Source organism: Panthera tigris, chromosome B1 (genome assembly GCF_018350195.1).
Source record: "Panthera tigris isolate Pti1 chromosome B1, P.tigris_Pti1_mat1.1, whole genome shotgun sequence".
In the NCBI taxonomy this organism is placed as follows: Eukaryota; Metazoa; Chordata; class Mammalia; order Carnivora; family Felidae; genus Panthera; species Panthera tigris.
The window spans coordinates 131,874,245-131,895,106 of NC_056663.1; the positions used below are offsets into that span (position 1 = coordinate 131,874,245).

Consider the following 20,862-nt stretch of genomic DNA (forward strand, 5'->3'; position numbering starts at 1 on the left):
GCCCTGATAACTTTGATTTTTAAAAATTAAAACTGGGATGTCAACTATACTCTAACAAAACAGAACACTAAGTTGATGGTCATTTGACATTTCAAACCTAGTTCACAAGCTGTTAAGTTCATCTTAACTTTAGTCTAAATCTTTTCAATTTTTTTTTTTTAACGTTTATTTATTTTTGAGACAGAGAGAGACAGAGCATGAACAGGGGAGGGGCAGAGAGAGAGGGAGACACAGAATCTGAAGCAGGCTCCAGGTTCTGAGCTGTCAGTACAGGAGCCCAATGTGAGGCTCAGACCCACAAACCACGAGATCAAGACCTGGGCCAAAGTTGGGTGCTTAACCGACTGAGCCACATAGGCGCCCCTAAACTCCATTTATAAACTTAATACTCTGTTTTTGTTCTAAATTCTATACCTGCTTCATTATTGGTTTGATTTTATTAATAGTTTTTCTACTTAATTCTAAAGCTTCCTAGAATTTAAATATGTTCACCCATCATGGAAATGATTATGTCATCTCAAACAGTTTTGGAGCTTCTCTTCTTGGCTGATTGAGGGAGCATAACAGTCAGGGATATAGAGTCTGGAGCAATAAATTCAGAGAAATTTCTCTTGTCCCTGACTGCCTGGATTAACTCCCTTTTTATAATAATAACTATGTGAAGAACCCAAAATGAAACAACAAAAACAGGTGATGGTAATCATGTGGTCTGCCCCTAATCTTGAGATGTATCGTAATATGATTTTCAAACCAGGCAAGTCTAACTCCCACTTATCTTTTTCCTGTTTTATGAGTTTTGATTAATTTTCATTGTCTGTATTTACTTATTAGATGTTTAATTAACAACTAATTGAAGTTTACGCATTTGGAGTTGTGTCTGCCCCCCTAATATAGGTCCCATGGTTGTTCTTTTCACAATATAGCCTGTTCTTTGGAAATGGAACTATTTATTGCATTGTAGTTTAAAATCGACTTGTTTTTAAAGCATGTTTAATAGTGTATTTTATTGAACCCACTGTACCTAAAATATTTTTACTTAAGCATGTAAAAAAAGGACTAATTGGGTATTTTACATTCTTTTAAAAAATTTAGATCTCTATTTTTAATTTTTCTGAATAGAGATAAAATTGACAAATACCATTACATTGGTTTCAGGTGTACGATATAATGATTTAATATTTATTTATATTGTGAAATGATCACTGTAAGTCTAGTTAACATCTATCACAAAGTCACAATTTTTTTCTTGTGATGAGAACTTCCAAGATCTGCCGTCTTAACAACTTTCAAACATACAGTGCAGTGTTATTATCTGTAGACACCATGCTGTATATTACATTTCCAGGATTTATTTATTTTGTAATTGGAAATGTGTACCAAAATGACTTGTTTTAAGTGTACTGTTAACTGGTATTTACAATCTGATTTATCTGGACTATCAACTTATTGTTGCTTTTCCCTCTACAGAAAGGCAGAAACTCTCCAGATGTCTTCCAGTAATGATGAAGTTTTTATCCCAATGTCCCGAAGAAACACCAATGACCTCCCCAGGACAACCTCCAATGACCTGAAGACATTTACCCAAGTAGCTGTGTTAAGTTTTCATAACATCAACTATCGAGTAAAAGTGACAAGTGGCTTTCTTCTTGGTCGAAAAACAGTTGAGAAAGAAATATTAACAAATATCAAGTATGTTCATGAACTTGTATTAAAACAGCTTTATTGACCTACAGTGAGCTTGACAGGTTTTGCTTATTGCAAATAAAGGAATTACATTTGTGTACGACTCTATACAGACATACAGACACGTGCTTTTATTTCTTGTGGCTGAACTTGGAGTGAAGTGGTTGGATCCCATATTAGGTGTGTGGTTAACTTTAAAGGAACTGCCAAATTGGGAAAGTGGTTGCTCTATGTGCATCAACTTTTGTTTGAGAAACTGAACAATTAATGTGTCGTTTAATTATTTCTGGGTACACCCCGTGGTTTCCTGAATGGGAATGGCTGTATAATTTACTGGTTCTTGGTTGTGGGGATATAATTATCATCTCTGAACTTTAGTTTTCTCATCTGTGGAACAGAGAGAAGACCTGCTATTGTACCTTATGAGCTAGACACTTTTCGGTACTTATGTCCTTTATGTCCTTTATGTCCTAGATGCAAGAGCCAGGTAGTGGAAATGACAGTATATTGTAAAAGTACTTTGGTTTTCAAATACACTTGTTTTAAATGAGTGTTCCATTTATACAGTAATTTGTACCATTTACTTAATGCTTCTCCCCATTATATAGGCAGACAGAGTCTATTTACATATAAGACAAACTATGGCTTAGCTTAAGTGATGCAGTGGAATTCCAAGAGAAATTAGGAACCAAATCAATACATTTAACTGTATTTTAGAATCCAAATCAGTACAAAACTATGGTTTTCATTCTCTTCATCCAGGGCGAATGCATCATGTCATGGTGGAGTGGGCGGTAGAGTGGGGAGAGAAAAATGAGCATTTATGTAGAATCTAGTTGGTCCCAGATATCTCTACTCTTTCACAAATGATAGCCATCAGGGTTTTAATGTTTTTCTGATGTCTACAGAAGTGAGCTTGATTTTTCCTGTCTGTGGAGGGGGGAGTGAGTCTAGGTATGCTCAGACAGCATAGTCTGTTTGTTTAATAGGGGCAATAACTACTCCTAGACAAAGAAAGTAACTTTTTCGGGCTCTTTTATCTGTGGGCAGGGAGACTCTGGGGATCTGAGATCGACTGGGTTACCAGGAGGCCAGGTGCTTTGTAGGATTAGATAGAACTTTGTCCATGGAGTAATACCTACTGTCAAGCTTACTTCCTTGTTGCTTTTGTGTGTTAGTTGAGAAACCCTGAGTAGGAAAATAGGAGAGGAATGGTAGATGCAAAGTTTCCTTTCTGAAAAGCTGATAATTTTTTTGTGGAACATCATAATCAAGAAAATGTTGGTCATGTGGTGCCTGGATGGCTCAGTCAGTTGAGTGTCTAACTCTTGATTTCAGCTCAGCCCACGATCTCACTGTTTGTGGGTTTGAGCCACATGACCGGCTCTGCACTGACAATGTGGAGCCTCCTTGGGATTCTCTCTCTCTCGCTCTCTCTGTCCCTCCCTCACTTGTGCTCTCTCTCTCTCAAAAATAAATAAATAAACCTAAAAGAATTAATACTCAAAAAAGAAAATGTTGGTCACTTCAGATTTTGTGCTAAGTGGAAGGTAACAAAGGACCTGAATATGTGCAGGTTGAATAGATTTAAAATGCGTGCTGTGCAAGCATATATTTATCTTGCTTATGTTTTAAAACTACTAGATTTAGTAACTTGGTACTGTAAAAGTGTCATCTGTTCAAGGCTTCATAAAGTTTTATGGTTCACTGGTATGCATTTCAGCAATGGATGAGTTCATCCTTGCGTGCAGAACTAGGTTCATAAAAACTCAGTCAAATCTTGTAATTCTTTATAATTTTATAGTTAAAAGGACGGGTGGGATTGGTTTCCTTGTTTACTCACATGTCTGGTTTAGGGATCACTGAGAAAGGTCATCCCTGTTTTTGCTGCAGTGATTCTTATGTTTCCCCTATCTGTTGATTTCAACTAAGTAGAGTTTCTGGGATGGGGAAAGATTGCTTCCATAAACCTAATTTTTGATTTGTGTTTGATAGCACTGCCATCATTCACAGTAGTAACTGTATTTCAAGAAATCTGATGAGAATCTTGAGTTTTGTTTTTCCTTTGGACATTTTGTAATCTCATTTGTAGATCTAAGTAACTAGAACCTGATTTCCTCTGTCGGGGGAAGAAGACAAAACAAAATCTATTAGCATTCAAAAAGGTAAGATTTTACTTCCTCATGAAAAACCTTTTTGTTACACTTAGTTTGTCCCCATATCCAGTATTTGGGCTTTCCTTCACGAAGATTGAAGATCTATGGAAAAAATAGTCCATACCAGTAGATGTGTGGATATTTTTTAATCTCCAGGGAAATTTGTTATACTGTTTCAGGATTTTTTTAATTTATAATTTATTTTGACATAATTTTAAAAAGTTTTGAGGTTTATTTTTCAGAGACAGAGAGAGACAGAGCTTGAGTGGGGGAGAGGCAGAGAGAAAGGGAAACAGAATCCAAAGCAGGTTGCAGGCTCTGAGCTGTCAACAAAGAGCCTGATGTGGGGCTTGAACTCATGAACTGTGAGATCATGACCTGAGCCAAAGTCAGATGCTTAACTGACTGAGCCACTCAGGTGACCCTATTTTGACATAATTTTAAACTTAAACCTTGCACTTTTTACTCAGATGCCCCACCTGTTAACATTTCACTGCATTTGCTCGTTACTTTTACTCTTTATATACCCATTATCATTAGTATTTTTCTAAAAGCAAGCTGTCCATATGGTGTTTTATTATCCTTAACTCCTTTGGTGTATGCTTTCCAGAAATAAGGATCCTCTTTTATATAGCAACTCAGTCATTGTTTTGGAGCAGCCCAGGGGAAGTGCAGCCTCATAGTGAATGCAGTGGTGGGTGCTAAGGGACTGTCCGTCAACCACGCCTTTAACATACTTAACTAACCACCACATCATGTGTCTTTTGTCTCATCCAACCTGGTATTTTTCTGTCTCACCCTTGAACCTTGATTACTTAGTCATGTTGGTGTCTACCAGCCTTTTCCGCCGTAATGTTACCATTTCTACTTTGTAATTGATAAATACTATGAGGGGAGATACTCTGACATTATTCCAAAACTGTAGTCCTCATTAATCTTCAACCCACCAGCTTTAGCCCCCATTGATTCTTCCTTCCCAAGTCAGCAGTAACAATCACTATGATAGCTATCAAAAGGTGATTTTTCTGTTTTCATCCAACTCTTCAGTATGGATTAGATTGTAGTCTACTAAAAGAAAAAAAAGCTCTATTCTTCCTTTCTTCAGTCATTTCTTTATATCAGTATAGACTCATGGATTTCATATTCAATACCATTCAATAGTATTGCATTATTATCATTATTCTTCTTGATAATCTTACTGTTCCTGATTGGGTCAGTGGGAGACCTTTGCTTTTTTTACCTTGTTCTTTTGATATATTTTCTCATTTGAGTATTTTCTTGACACAGCAAGAAGTTTCAGACTCCCTGAATACTTACCCTGCTTCAGACCTGGAATTAGCTGTTGTTCCTTTTCATGGAGGATGGTATTTATAAACCAAGATCTGGGTGTTTGGAATGTTCGTTGCCATTGGGATGTCATAGCTTCTAGGCCTTCTCAGTGGGTAGACCTAGGGAACATACATATATATATATACATATATATATACATAACATATATATATATATACGTATATATATATACATAACATATATATATATACGTATATATATATATATATATATATATATATACACACATACATGTACCTAAAGCTTTCTATATCTGTGTATATAGATTAAAACTCATGACTTCTCAGTAATACCTTCAATTCTAATTTTATACCTAGGGTTCTTTCTACATTTCTTTCTTTATAAAATATCTCAATAAAAAACCTGGTTCTCATTATCCTTAATATACTTACTGATTTGCTTACTTTTCTTATTCCTTAATATAAGTAATTACCCTGCCCTCTAGCTGTCACCTCTGTTCCTTCCATCTCCCTTCACAGCCTGTGTTCTGTTAGCTGTCAAGAAGTTTTTCCTACTTCTTGACATTTTTTTAAAGTTTATTTTTATTTTTGCAAGAGAAAAAAGAGAAAGAGTGCATGTGTGGGGGGTGGGGGAGGGGGAAAGAGAGTGAAAGAGACAATCCCAAACTGACAATGCAGAGCCCGACATGGGGCTCAGTCTCTCGAACTGTGAGATCATGACCTGAGCTGAAATTAAAAGTCAGACGCTTAACCAACTGAGCTCCCCAGGTGTCTTTTGACATTTGTTTTTATTGAAAACTTTTTTTTTTTTAGATTTCCTGTAAGTAACTGTCATTTATAAAAATGTAGAGACTCATTTATTCAATACATTTTAAGTGTCTATGAGGTGCTTGGCATTGTATATGATGTTAGTGACACAGTTATGTCCTCTGTTCCAGAAACCTTCTAGTCTAATGGTGGATTCATACAAGTAGAGCACTTTACTCTTTAGAGGGACAGATAGGGGGATTAGAAAATACCATGAAAGCCCCTAATCCTAAATTGGAGGCCCAGGGGAATGAGAGAGAGAGTGAAGAGTGTGTATGTAGAACAAGGTAGGGAGGGAAGGTAGCTCCAAGCAGTGGGAATGGCATGGACCTCTTCATAAAATGAGACCAGAGGATTAACCATTATGCACTAAAATGTGATAGATGTGACATGAATCCTTTAGCTAGGTTTCATTTGATGTATTCAATGATCTACCCATTGTACCACTGTGCTGCATGCTATGGTGGGGTGGGGGGTGACACAAGATTGCACCATCTTGTTGACAAAGTTTTACAATACAGTGAGGGAGATTTTCCTGCATGTACATGCTGTAAAGCAGTAAATAAGGGTGGGAAATGAGTTCGGAGGGATGATAGTAGAGTGGAGGGCAGGGTGGGGAAACAAGGGGATTGTAGACCATAAACCAGAACAAACGTCAACAGACTTTCTATAAAGGGCCTTATAGTAAATATTTTCATCTTTATGGGCCATACATCTGTGTTGCAAATAGTCAATTCTGTCATTGTAGTGTGAAAGCAGCCATGGACGTAAATGAATGAGTGTGGCTCTGTTTCAATGATACTTTGTTTATGAAAACAGAAAACAGGTGACCAGCTCTTTTTTGCTGGCCCTTGGACTGTAAACTCCAGGAGGCCTAGGACTTTGTTCTATTCTCTGTCCCATGTCCTAGAAGAGTGTCTTGTACATACGTAGTAGTCACTGGATAATTGTGTTGAATGAATGGAGGGAGAATTAGCCACTGCTCCCAACTGGAACTCTTTCTTGCATTTGTGGTTGTATGTTATTGTTGTTTTCTGTAATGCTAGGGTTTAGTGCCAAAGTAAGCCCAGCTTGGGGACCTATAAAATTGTCCTAGAACATTCACATTCAATTTTGGGCTAATCATTTAGGATTAGTTGGTCTTTACTTGAGTAAATATTTTTAAAACCTGGAGATTTTTTCTGATAATGAAGTCTTAGTGAATGACAAGCTTATTTCTGGTCATTTTAGAAACAGTTACTAGGTAGCTATTAATAAAGAAGATGAATCAAGAGCTACAGATAAATGCATCTTGAAAGTTCACTCAGCCAGTATGTCTTTTTACTTTTGGGGATGGGGGGAAGAGAAGAGGTCATTGAAAGAATAAGAGATTTTTCTGTTCTACAGCTTGTTCCTAGTTTACCAAACTCATTGTATTTGTGCAGTGTTTCTGTGCGAGGCACCATAGTTGAGTAACAGAGTGAAAGCTACATTTCACCCTAGCATCCACCAGCCATTTTACAGTTGTGACAACTTAAGTTGTCCCCTACAGAAAGTGGCATCTATCACTTCTACACTGAGAATTTCCCAGTCCAATTACCTGAAACTTTATAAGGAAGAAAATGATACATATTGAGAATATATATTTTACTATTTCTAATTTAGTAAAAAATTTGTGAGGGTTAAGAACGGGTGATGTGTTTTTTGTTTGTTTTACCTTTATTCTAGCCATTGTGAGGTGCTTTATTCTAGCCATTGACTGTGAGGTGCTTTATTCTAGCCATTGACTTTCTACTTCAGATATATTGTTTTTTAGTCTGAGTAGATTTAAGCAGTGAGAACACTCTTACTGGGGATTCTAGAAGTCCATTGACTTGTTAATTGTGTAGAACTTGACTAAGTAGCAAATGAGGTGACTTGAAGATAATGTCACTGAACATTAGTTAAGACTGAAGGTCTTTACACTGTGTTTGGGGGGATAAATGTTAACAGAGATGTTTCACTAGACTCTGCTACTTTGAGGAAACTTGAACTTCCTTGTGTCCTTTTTCAAAAAATATAAATGATTTAGAGAAGAAGTGAAAGGAATTTAGAGGGACCCAAGCCATTTTTCTTAGATGTCTTGAGTATTGATTAACTTCGTTTGTATGTGGGACTTATGTTAATTGACAGTTCAGTGTCTTTTTCTTTTAAGAGTTGGTTTGTGCTTGTTTTTTTTTTTAATCACTTTCATTGAGTGTATTAAATGCAGACCCTAAATTAATAGAACCAGTTTTGAAACAAGCTATTAAATTGGTATGTCTCTGTGTTTACAGTGGCATCATGAGACCTGGCCTCAATGCCATTCTGGGACCCACAGGTGGAGGCAAATCTTCGTGAGTATAATAATATAAGTCAGCTTTTTCTTTGCAGTTTAAATGTGCTTTTCAAGATTATTTTTACATGAGCATGTATTTGTTGAGCATTTGCAGCCTATCTAGTCTGGTTCTAGGCTCTGTGGGTAACGTGCAATAGTGCTAGCTTGTGGTTGTTTCAAGGACCGGGAAATCTTATTTGGTCAGCTTACTAACAGGACATGATAACAGGACATGATTGGCATACAGCTGTTGGCTATGATTTGAGCTATGGGGAGAGAAAGGAGGGAGAAAATATAAAGTGGGGAGATGGAGCCAAAGGCATAAGTTAAGGCCTGTGTCTTAGACAAAGGAGCACATTGCTTGCCTTGAGACCCCCCAAGGTCACAGCCTGGAAGGTTCTTTCGGAAGTCTGTGCTGGATCAGCCAACAGTGCCTCGGTTTCATGTCTTTGGGCTTTATTGTAGCATATACTAAATAAGGGAAGGTAAGAATTTAAAAATATACATAATTTTAGGTAATCTATAGACTTTCTTGATCAGTTAATTTTCTTTTTTTTTTTTTTTTTTTTTTTTTAAATTTTTTTTTTTTTTTCAACGTTTTTTATTTATTTTTGGGACAGAGAGAGACATAGCATGAACGGGGGAGGGGCAGAGAAAGAGGGAGACACAGAATCGGAAACAGGCTCCAGGCTCCGAGCCATCAGCCCAGAGCCTGACGCGGGGCTCGAACTCACGGACCGCGAGATCGTGACCTGGCTGAAGTCGGACGCTTAACCGACTGCGCCACCCAGGCGCCCCGATCAGTTAATTTTCTAACTTGAGCAGAATTTGGATTCAGTGGAGCCGAGAGATACAGCCTGAGTTGGAGAAAAACCACAACGTATATGTCCTCTCATAGGTTGTTAGATGTCTTAGCTGCAAGGAAAGATCCACATGGATTATCTGGGGATGTTTTGATAAATGGAGCACCTCGACCTGCCAATTTCAAATGTAATTCAGGTTATGTGGTACAAGTAAGTATTTATGCATTTTTTTTTTTTAGCTTGCTTCTATTTCTATGTGGGCAAGTACCTTGGCTGATAGTTCAGTGTACTTCCAACTGACTATATGACATGCTCATAGAACCAGTTTTCTTTCCACCAGCTTTTCATAATCCCCCGTAAGATTCAGAGTAGTGTGAAATGAAAAGGCAGGGAGAATCTGGAATATAACCATGGTAAGGGCAATGGTATCCATTCTAGTTATCATTTCCATAAGACACTACTGAATTCCCTTTTGGCCCTACCTTCACCCCTGTCCTTCTTCGAGCTTAGAAAGATGTTCTGGTAAATCCTGTATAAAGCAGTCTGACATGTCTGCTGGTAATAATCATAATGACCTGTGTCTCTTTGGGTATACCGATACAGAATGAAAATTATGCCATCATGCTTTTTCAGCTGTCTATATGTGAAGTTGTTGTCATTTGTATGATTGCAAATACATCATTAGCTAGGACTTTAAATTGAGTGTGTTATTCTTGTGGATTACATTACATGTACTTAAGGGTGATGGTATTAGAAAAGACCTAATACGTGTTATTCAAATGCCATTTTGCTTTAAGGATGATGTCGTGATGGGCACTCTGACGGTGAGAGAAAATTTACAGTTCTCAGCAGCTCTACGGCTTCCAACAACTATGACGACTAATGAAAAAAATATACGGATTAACAGGGTCATTCAGGAGTTAGGTCTGGATAAAGTGGCGGATTCCAAGGTAATGTGGAAAAAACAGGATCATAGCTGGCAAATAGGATCTTACCTGTGTGGATAGTGTAACTCTTATTCAGAAGTTTTCTATAATATGTGTGGTCAAAAGTGACTGCTTTGTGTAAAGATGAGAAAAACATAATATGGAGATGGAAATTAGCCAGAAAAAAACTAAAAGTGTTTGAACCCTGCAAATGAAGTGTGGCAGTGTGCTCTAGTATATAGAAGTGTCTTTGCAAAGAGCACAAGGCCCTTTCCATGTGATGATAGCTCTTGACGCTTTCCCACACCGTTTGTCATGGGTCATCCACTGTCTTTACACTAACTTTCCTTCTTCCTGTTTTCTTTCCCCTTTTAGCTCTTCTTCCTCTTCCTCCAGGAGACTTTGTTCCATTGCTTTTGAGGTATATTTCTGGAATTCTTAAATGGCAAAAATCCAAGGGTTCTGGCTCTACGTTTCACTTTGCTATAATTTGGCTTTCAAAATTATATTTAGTCAAAGTAGAGTTTCATTCCTGTTTTTTTAAGCTTATTTATTTTGAGAGAGAGTGTGTGCATGGGAGGGGCAGAGAGAGAGGGAGAAAGAGAATCCCAAGCAGGCTCCACACTGTCAGTGCAAGGAGCCCAATGTGAGGCTCAAACTCACAAACCCGTGAGATCATGACCTGAGCTGAAATCAAGAGCCAGATGCTTAACTAATTGAGCCATCCAGGCACCCCTAACTTAGGGTTTATTTCTAATTTGTGTAGCATCCCAGTCGTTTTTCTATAGCCTTTCTTTTGGTACTTTTGTCTCTTATTCCCCTCTCCTCTTCATATCTTCCTTTCTTCTGCCAATATTTACTTACATATTGTCTGTTATGTGCTGGGCTCTTAGGTTTTAGAGATAACAGTTTGGGGCCAGAGAGACAAAAATAAATCCTTTTGTGGTTGTGCAGAGTCAGGAGGAAGAAATGAAATGAATGAGAGAACTTTACAGTTGATGACTAGGGATGAAAGATTTGCTGGGAAGACATTTGAAGCTTTGGGTGAAGATGAGCTTTTTAGATTGTGGTGGCTGTAGTTTAGCATTCTTTATTATTTTAAAGATTTTATTTTTAAGTAATCTCTACACCCAATTTTGGGCTCGAACTTACAACCCTGGGATCAAGAATTGTACCCTCTACTAACTGAGCCTGTGGTGGCAATAGTTTAATCCCCCTGTGAAATCTATCCTCGACTTAGAGATAATGAAGAAAGGGGGCATTCTGCTGGCTGCTGCTTCTTGTGATACTGACATTTAAAAAAAAAGGTTAAGTGTATTTTGCTATATTTTGCTTGGAAGCAGCACTCCGGGATGCCACTATTTACTACTTTTGTTTTATGAGTTTATGGGTTTGGGTTTCCTTTGCTTTGGCTCTGTTTTTCATTTTGTCTTTTTAGTAAGGTGCTTTCCAATCTTTATTTTTAGGTAAAACTTCTTTACAAATAGACAGCCATTGCCCTAACTTATTTGCATAGAATTCCTGGGAAATGAGCTGAAGGTAGTTGTTCACTTCTTAGAATTTATTTATCTAATTGATTGAAAATACTTTCAACATTTTTTTACTTTTTATGAAATTTTAAACATAGAATAGTCTGATTACTATCCTAATTGTATGATTATAGTATAATTAATATAATGGTATGATACTAATAACATTCACCTAGATCTCCCAGTTGTTGACATCTTATCCCATATGTGCTTCAGCTTTTTTTTCTGAAGTATTTTTTTGAAGTATTTTAGAGAAAGTTATAAATATCATATTTCACTCCTGAAAACTGATTATGCATCTTAAAAAAAAGACATTTGCCTACATTACCACAATACCATTATAAACTAACAAAATTAACAGTGTCTTAATATCAGTTACGTTAAGCCCCTATTCATTCACATTTTCCCAATTGTCTCCAAAATGTCTGTTACAGCTCAATTGTTACAAGATCCAGCCAAGGGCATCAGTAGCACTTGATTATCTCTTTGAAGACTCTTAATGTAGGAATTGCTTCCTACCTCCCCCCAAACCTTCTTGTCCCCTCCATCCCCACTACATACAATGACATCGACTAGTTGAAAAGACTGAGCCAAAAGAAAAGACTACAGTTGCCCTGTAGAATGTTCTGTCTTCTGGATTTGTCTGAAAGAACGAGTGAGGAATTCTGCAGTGAGTTGGGATATATGCAGGGTCAATTTGAGAAGCCTTATGGTGATTTAAGAAGTGCTAATGTGGTATAATAGAAAGTGAACTTTCTGTTTTCCAAACCACGCTGAGGACTTTTGGAGGGGTGAGGAGGGAGAGTGTAAGAAGATTAATAAATTATAGATGCTTTCCCCTTCTCCTCTCCTACCTTTATCTCCCTTTTGGTTTGTGACTTCAGTATGCCAGGGCCAAATCTTTTACTATTCTAATTTGACTTGGTAAGGAATATATAGTACTGTTAAGCATGGCTTTCACATCAGGCTTAGCCACTTAGCTGACTTGAGCCTCAGTTTACTCATTTTATTAAAGCGAAACCTACCTCTTTTCCGACATTTTTATTTACTTGCTATTTTGAATAAGCAAGGGATGAGATATTGCCTCTTACAGGGTCAGCTCATTGTAGGACCTCCACAAACAATAGTGGCTGTGGTTGTAATTGTTAATAATGATATTTGTGTTTTAGGTTGGAACTCAGTTTATCCGTGGTGTGTCTGGAGGAGAAAGAAAAAGGACTAGTATAGGAATGGAGCTTATTACTGATCCAGCCATCCTGTTCCTAGATGAGCCCACAACTGGCTTAGACTCAAGCACAGCAAATGCTGTCCTTTTGCTCCTGAAGAGGTAAATGCTATAGGAACATTATTCTCTCATCCATGCTGAGAGAATATCTGATCACCTGCTGTATATCAGGTGTTCTTCTTGGTATAGGGAATTCAGCAGTGAGTGCAATTTCTTCTGTCTTTGTTCAAGGGAAACAGTTGATCGACAAATATAAGCGTTTCAAGAAAAATGAAGCACGGTAAGAGCGTAGCAAAAGATGGCTGTAGTGGGGGTGGGGGTGCTATATTAAACAGTAGGATGGTCAGAGAAGACCTCAATGATGTGATATGTGAGCTGCGAGCAAGTAAGCAGGACCTGGATGTCTGGGAGAAGAGAGTCCTCCTTGGAGGGAAGAGCCAGTGGGTCCTGAGGCAGAGTGTTTAGAATATCAAGGAGGCCAGAGGGACTGGATGCTGGTGAACTAGGTAGAATGGGGATTGCTTATCGATTAGTTTGCTAGGACTGCCATAACGTGGTATCGATGGACTGGGTGACTTAAACAACAGAAGTTTAGTTTTTCATATTCTTGGGAATCTAAAAGCCCAAGATAAGAGGGTCAGTAGAGTTGTTTTTTCTGAGGCCTTTCTCCCTGGCTTGGCTTGTCCGTAGTTATCTTCAATCTGCGTCCTCACTTAGATTAAGGCCCACATATGACCTTGTTTAACCATAAGTCCCTCTGTAAAGACCCTGTCTGCAAATACAGGTGTATTCTGAGGTCATAGGGGTTAGAACTTCAACATGAATTTTGGGTGGGGGACATAATTCAGTCCATAACAGAATAGAACATGAGATGGAATTGAGTGGGTGGCAGATTACAAAGGCTTTGTAGGCCACTGTAAGAACTGTGGCTTTTATTGTCTCTAGGTTACATGGGAAACTTTTAGGGAGTTCTAGAACAGCAGAGTGGCAGCTGTGTAGAGAAAAGACTGTAGTGCAAGGTGAGTATAAGGAAAGCAGTCAGGAGGCTGTATTAGCTCAGTGGAGATATGATGCTGGTTTTGACTAGGAATGGTAGTGGTGAGTTGGTGAGCAGTCATGGATTCTGGATCAATTGTAAAGATAGAACCAACAGAATTAGTTCATGAATTGGACATGGGAAGTGATTATTGAAAGAATGAGTTTCTAAAATTTGGGACCTGAAAAATGGAAGAATGGAGAAAAGATAATATAGATAATAAAAAAAATAATAAAAAGAAAAGAAAATAATAAAAAGAAAATAAATAAATAATAAATAACTGTTACCATTTATGTGCATTTGCTCTCCCTCCGTCCCTCCACCCCACATAGTCTTTTTCTGACATCATGTACCATCACCCCTAGATACTCTGGAGTATAACTCTAAGAAACAAGGACACTCCTCCTACAATTCCATCTTACACACCTCCCAGCCAAGGAGTCCACATTGCTGCCAGCACCACCGTCCAACCCATGAACTCCAGCTGGACTTCACCAGTTGTCCCAAAAGTGTCTCTTTCTCCTTTCTGGCTTAGAATTTTCTCCAGGAATGATTTTTAAAATATTTTCTAATTCTGAACAGTTCTTTAGTCTTTTCTGGCTCTCATGTCCTTATCTGTCTTCAAGAGTACATTTCGTAGAGTGGCCCTCAACCTGGATGCATCCAGTGTTTCTCTATGACTAGACTCAGGCCATGAATTCTTGGTAGGGATACCACAGAAATGATGTTGTATTCTTGTGCAAAAATCAGGGGCTGTGTGATTTATTTTATTTTATTTTATTTTATTTTATTTTATTTTATTTTATTATTTATTTTATTGTATATTTATTGTCAAATTGGTTTCTGTACAACACCCAGTGCTCATCCCAACAAGTGCCCTCCTTAGTGCCCATCACCCATTTTCCCCTCCCCCCTACCCCCCATCAACCTCAGTTTGTTCTCAGTATCCAAGAGTCTCTTATGATTTGCCTCCCTTCCTCTCTATAGCTTTTTCTCCCCCTTCCACTCCCCCATGGTCTTCTGTTAAGTTTCTCAAGATCTACATATGGGTGAAAATATAAGGTATCTGTCTTTCTCTGACTCATTTCACTTAGCATAATACCCTCCAGGTCCATCCACGTTGCTGCAAATGGCCAGATTTCATTCCTTCTCATTGCTAAGTAGTATTCCATTGTATCTATAAACCACATCTTCCTTATCCATTCATCAGTTGTTGGACATTTAGGCTCTTTCCATAATTTGGCTATTGTTGAAAGCACTGCTATAAACATTGTGGTACCTGTGCCCCTATACATTAGCACTCCTGTATCCCTTGGGTAAATTCCTAGTAGTGCTATTGCTAGGTCATAGGGTAGTTCTATTTTTAATTTTTTTGAGGAACCTCCACACTGTGTTCCAGAGTGGATGCATCAGTTTGCATTCCCACCAACAGGGCAGAAGGGTTCCAATTTCTCCACATCCTCACCAGCATCTGTAGTCTCCTGATTTGTTCATTTTAGCCACTCTGACCAGTGTGGGGTGGTATCTCAGTGTGGTTTTGATTTGTATTTCCCTAACGAGGAGAGGGGCTGCATGGTTTTGACTTTTCCATGGGTGATGTTCACGACCATCAGCTGGTCATGTTGGTGTCTGCTGGGTGTGCATGGTTTTGACTTTTCCATGGGTGATGTTCACGACCATCAGCTGGTCATGTTGGTGTCTGCTGGGTGTACCTGCTGTGAAGTAATTATTTTTCCCTTTGTAATTGATTAATATTTTGTCAGGGGAGATAACTGGTTATTATGTCCATATCCTGTTTCTCATTAAATCTCTACCCACCAGTTTTAGCATGTACTCACAACTTTTGCCTCGATCAATTATTGGTGTGATGGTTGCCAAGTGATTTTGTGTTTACATCATTCTTTCTACATATATTAGTTGGCATTCTACTACCAAGAACTTTTCCTCCTTCTCTATTCATTTTACTCATATTATTTTAGTCAATAGATTATAATCTGCTATTACTTATTTTCTATGATTAAATTAGCCCTGATTTGGCCATTGGAAGCCCCTTCAGTCTAGCTTTGTGTCCTTTTGACATGCTCCCTAATCATTCTTCAAGCATTTCTCTACTTCCTGGTCAACAAGATGATCCAGGCTCATCTTGTCCTTTTCCTGTGTCAGATGTTTCTCTAAGGAGCCCCGGTACCTTCTGGTGTAGTCAGAATTTAGAAACCAAGATCTGCTTACTTAGTGTAGTGTGCTTGCTGCTACTACACTGGAAGTTTCATTGCTTCCAGACCCACTTAGCAGACATACCTAGGAAATATTTGTGTACATGTGCGTTATGTATGTGTATATATATAACACAGAAATATATTTTTATATTGTTTTTATCAAAGATTTTATTTTTAAGTAATCTCCACACTCATCATGGCACTCAAACTCATAACCCTGAGATCCAGAGTTATATGCTCCACTGACTGAGCCAGCCAGGCACCTATTTCTATTTGGAAAATATATGGAATATTAATTACATATGTGTATACATATATATATTTTGAATAGAATGATAGATACAAACATACATCTGTAACTATTGCTCTGTTAGTATGTGTGTATTAAAAAACTCAAGAATGTGTAAAATTTCCAATCTAGTCTAACATGAGTCCTCTTTTTAGTCTTTTCCCTTTTCACGTTTGTTTGTTTTTTAAAATGTTTATTTATTTTGAGATAGAAAGCGAGAGTGAGCACATGAGTGGGGAAGGGGCAGAGAGAGCAGGAGAGACAGAATCCCAAGCAGGCTTCGTGCTATCAGAGCAGAACCTGGTGTAGCACTTGAACTCACGAACTGTGAGATCATGACTGAGCTGAGATCAAGAGTCAGGCACTTAACTGACTGAACCACCCAGGTGCCCCACCCTTTCCATGTTTGTAAATGATTTTTTAGACAGACAAAGTCTTAGCTGTCATTATCTCAATATATTTACTTACTTGGTCAGCCAAGTAACTTAACTGTTAAATACTACTAATCTCTTAGTCACTCTGGCCATTTCCTCTGCCCGCTACCTCTGGGACTGCTCCCTAACCCCCACTTTTTTAAAAGCTACCAAACACATCACCTTTAATGACATCCCCTCCTTGTCATTACCTTGCTTCCTCTGATGCCCATGCCCTCATAAGCAAGTCTCTATGCTAGGATAAGAAGCAATAGGAAGATTTTAGATATCTTAAGTTTGAGATGTCAGTTGCACATATAAGTGAAGATGCCAACTAATGGGTCTGGGGTTCGGGTTCAGTTAGAGAATGCATGATATTTTTGTCATCTGTAAGTATGTTAACAGCATTCAGTAGAGAATGGTGAATTGATGTGGCATACTTGACTGTGTTATGTTTTATCATGTTTTGTTCTAGTTAGCACACAAGCATCGTTCCCCCTGTTGGAGGGCTCTAACCTGGTCCTTTTCACACTCCACTGTGCACACTAATCACTAGGGTCGTGTTAAAATCAGATTCTGTTTCTACAGCATGGAGTACAAGAGTCTACATGTCTAATAGGAGATACTGATATTGATGTCATTGGGCCTCAGACCACAAGGCTTTCACACCAATCCACTTTCCTGCTTCCAGTGCTTCACCAGCCCTTTCTTACCGTCTGACTAAAGCTGCAGCTTCTGAGTGAAGGGATTCATCATGGGCTTATTTTTTGATGCAGTCTCTCTTACTAACTTTTTCCCCTCCCCCAGTCCCAACTCCTGCACATACCTCTGGGCTCTGCAATGGCATTGAACTACTTGTAGTTTCCTTAGTAGACCTTGTTATTGCATACTTTTTTTGCCATGTTCCTTCCACCTGACTACACTTTCTCTTCTTGGCTTACTCCGGTTGGCCCCTTTGATACACTACTTATATTATCTTCAGAATGGGTTATAGTCTTCTATTTTGCTTATAAGAAACCCTCAGCTTCTTTTATTCCACACTGTATTGAAATGATTGATCTACTGGCCTGTTCCTATTTGGGGCGGAAGGAACTTATAGACACTACTAGCATATAGTAAGTAGGTACTTAGAAAATGCCTAAATTGACATGATACCTCTCATAAAATATTTCCAATAATGACAGATTTTTAACAGTGATTTGGCCTTTGTTTTTTTTCTACCCATAAGTAGTAACTCCTGTGTAAAGGTAGTTTAACAATGTTTTGGCCATGGAATTAGATCAAATCGCAACCCCACCCCTTAAGTAACTGTGACACTTAGGGCCAGTTGCTCAGCTCTCTTAAGTCTTATCTGTAATATAAAGGTAATGGTAGTATTGGTACTGCCTTGTAACAATATTGTGAAAATTTAGATAAGGCTATCTATAAAGTATGTAGTAGCAAAGACATAGTAAGTACTCAGTAATGTTAGTTGTACCATTAAGGGAAAAGAATGAAAACCAATTCCTAAAGAGCCAAGAGATTTAAATGATCAGTGAGAATGGGGCATGCAATCATTGTTTTAATATTTAGTCTATAATATGTTTTCAAACTTGAGTGTACTTACAGGACTACCTGGGTGCTTGTTAGATGTATGGATTCACTAGGCCCAATAGGTCTGAGAATGTTCAGGGATCTGCATTTTTAAATGGTTCTTTATTTTTGAGAGAGAGAGAAAGAGAGAGTGTGCATGCACTAGTTGGGGAGGGGCAGAAAGAGGGGGACAGAGGATCTCAAGCGGGCTCTGTCCTAACAGCAGAGAGCCCAATGCGGGGCATGAACTCATGAGCCATGAGATCATGACCTGAGCGGAAGTAGGTCGCTTAACTGACTGAGCCTCCCAGGTGACCCTGGAGATTTGCATTTTTAATTACTCTTCTGGTTGATGTAGACTGCCCATAGAACACACTTTAGAAACCCTAGTGCTTCATAGAAGCACCAAATTGAGGTCTCCTAACTATCAGATGGATAAGATGAAATGAGAAGTTAGTAAGAGAAAATCAAGTCGAACTAAGAATAGATAACCTAGAGGCAGGAATAAAGTTGCCACGATGTTCACATTTCACATGTTTAATGACTCAGACATTTAATGACTTTTATTTTTTTCACTTTTAATTTAGGATGTCTGAACAGGGACGAACAATCATTTTCTCCATTCATCAGCCTCGTTACTCTATCTTCAAGTTGTTTGATAGCCTCACCTTGTTGGCCTCAGGAAGACTAATGTTCCATGGGCCTGCCCAGGAGGCCTTGGGTTACTTTGCATTAATGGGTATGCTTGACTTTTTCACGTAGTAAGATCCTTTATTAAGAGAATCCTAAAGAGAGTAAAAGGGGTCTATAGGAATGCTGTTGATTTTTGAGTAGACATACCATGGCTTCCCCCATTCCAACACAACTTTGGTAGTTTGGTGTTAGAATTTTTCTTCACTTTGCAGCACTAGCTTGTTCTTTGGGTCTTTTTCCTGACCTGGTTGAGTATGCCTGCATGTGTGTGCAGGACTATTTCTACTGGGCCTTACCTGATCTGCTTCCCACTTCAGTTCAGGATATATGTTGGCTTCATAGCCAGTTATGTCTGTTGAACATTTTGGGAAAGGCCTAATAGTATCCTCCAATTATCTTCTTGACTGTATTATGGATCAGGCTCTATCACTGTGTTCCCTCGTAGAAGATGTTAGTCTCCTTTGGTGGAGGTTCATAAGATGCTACTTAAAATTTTCTAGTAACGTTAGATTGCAGATTTAGGCCTTGAGGGGGTGTGAGTGACTTGCCAGTTAATAGAATGACTAGTTGTCTTTGAGGGACCGACATTTCTGACAGTTTTGGACTGCTTGGTTCTATTTAGAATGGAAGTATGTAATTGTTTTTTTATGACTCATGTTGTCTGCTTTATTTTATTAAAAACTTTTAAATGTTTATTTTTTAGAGAGAGAGTGCACGTATGAGCAGGGGAGGGGCAGAGAGAGAGGGAGACAGAGAATCTGAAGCAGGCTCCATGCTATCTGCACAAAGCCTGACATGTGGCTCGAACTCACAAACCGTGAGATTAGGACCTGAGCTGAAGTCGTACGCTCAATCAACCGAGCCACCCAGGCGCCGCTGCTTCATTTTAGAGATATTTGGATACGATTATAGATGATGCTCCATGACTCCAAATATAGTTTTAAATATTCACTAGCCAGTTTTAAAAATTTCCATTTAATGTCCATCATTTAAAGTTAATAAGCACACACAGGTCTAGGGAGTTTAGGGGAGATGAACCTAGAGTCAAACTGGAGGCCAAGTTGAGTCCAGAGGATTGTGCCACAGAAGCTGAGATAAGCATTCAGCTGTGTTGTGCCAGTCACATTCTCTTGGGAGTGCTGCTCTGGTGATTTGTTCTCCCTATTGGAATTATGACAGCACAATGAATGCATATTTGGCTATCCCCAGGTGAACTTGGAGAGCAGAACACACCCCTGGCCTCTCCCAAGGACAGTCCTGCTGTGCTGTAGCATTCTTTGCTTGTGGCCTTGCTTTGAAGAGCATTAGTTCCAGCTACAGCTTTTTTTTTTTAACTTATTTTTATTTGCACCTATATTTCTATTTTTGAAGAAGTTCTGATAAGCTTCAGAGCATACTGAGGATAGCTGTTTCGGGTCTCATGAACTAAGATGGGTAAGGACCTAGTATGAACTTTCTGAGAGTCCTAGGTTGGTTTTAAGTGTGTATTTTTCTGGGAGACAGAGCATTGCTGAAATGTTGTGTGATTGAATATATAAAAAGAAAAGGTAAATTAGTGAAGGGAGAAGAGAAAAAAAAAAGTAAGGGAGAAGTTGTCAGATTCTCTCCCTCTCCCTCACCTCTCTCACCCCTGTAAGTGAGTTTTTGTTTTCCAAGACCATCAAGTTTGTGTACTTGAGTTGCCTTCTTTTGTAGGTTACCAGTGTGAGCCCTATAATAACCCTGCAGACTTCTTCCTGGATGTCATTAATGGAGACTCCTCTGCTGTGGTATTAAACAGACAGGACCAGGCAGGTGAAGGTATGAAAATCTGTTGAGAGTCACAGGTTATTGCTTCACTGCATTAACTGAAGTTTAACAATGTGGCAA

At 38.6% G+C, this 20,862-nt stretch overlaps 1 protein-coding gene across 3 annotated transcripts in view; it reads left to right on the top strand.

Annotated features, from left to right (window-relative positions):
* ABCG2 (ATP binding cassette subfamily G member 2 (Junior blood group)) overlaps positions 1-20,862 on the top strand; it is a 131,160-nt gene that overhangs the window by 86,857 nt on the left and 23,441 nt on the right. For all 3 annotated transcript variants that reach the window (XM_007074694.3, XM_007074693.3, XM_042984209.1), the window contains exons 2-8: positions 1,468-1,689; positions 8,251-8,310; positions 9,190-9,304; positions 9,892-10,044; positions 12,719-12,876; positions 18,888-19,039; positions 20,689-20,793. In XM_007074694.3, coding sequence (XP_007074756.1) covers positions 1,487-1,689; positions 8,251-8,310; positions 9,190-9,304; positions 9,892-10,044; positions 12,719-12,876; positions 18,888-19,039; positions 20,689-20,793 — 946 coding nt within the window. In that variant the 5' untranslated portion in view covers positions 1,468-1,486. The remainder of the gene's footprint in view (positions 1-1,467; positions 1,690-8,250; positions 8,311-9,189; positions 9,305-9,891; positions 10,045-12,718; positions 12,877-18,887; positions 19,040-20,688; positions 20,794-20,862) is intronic.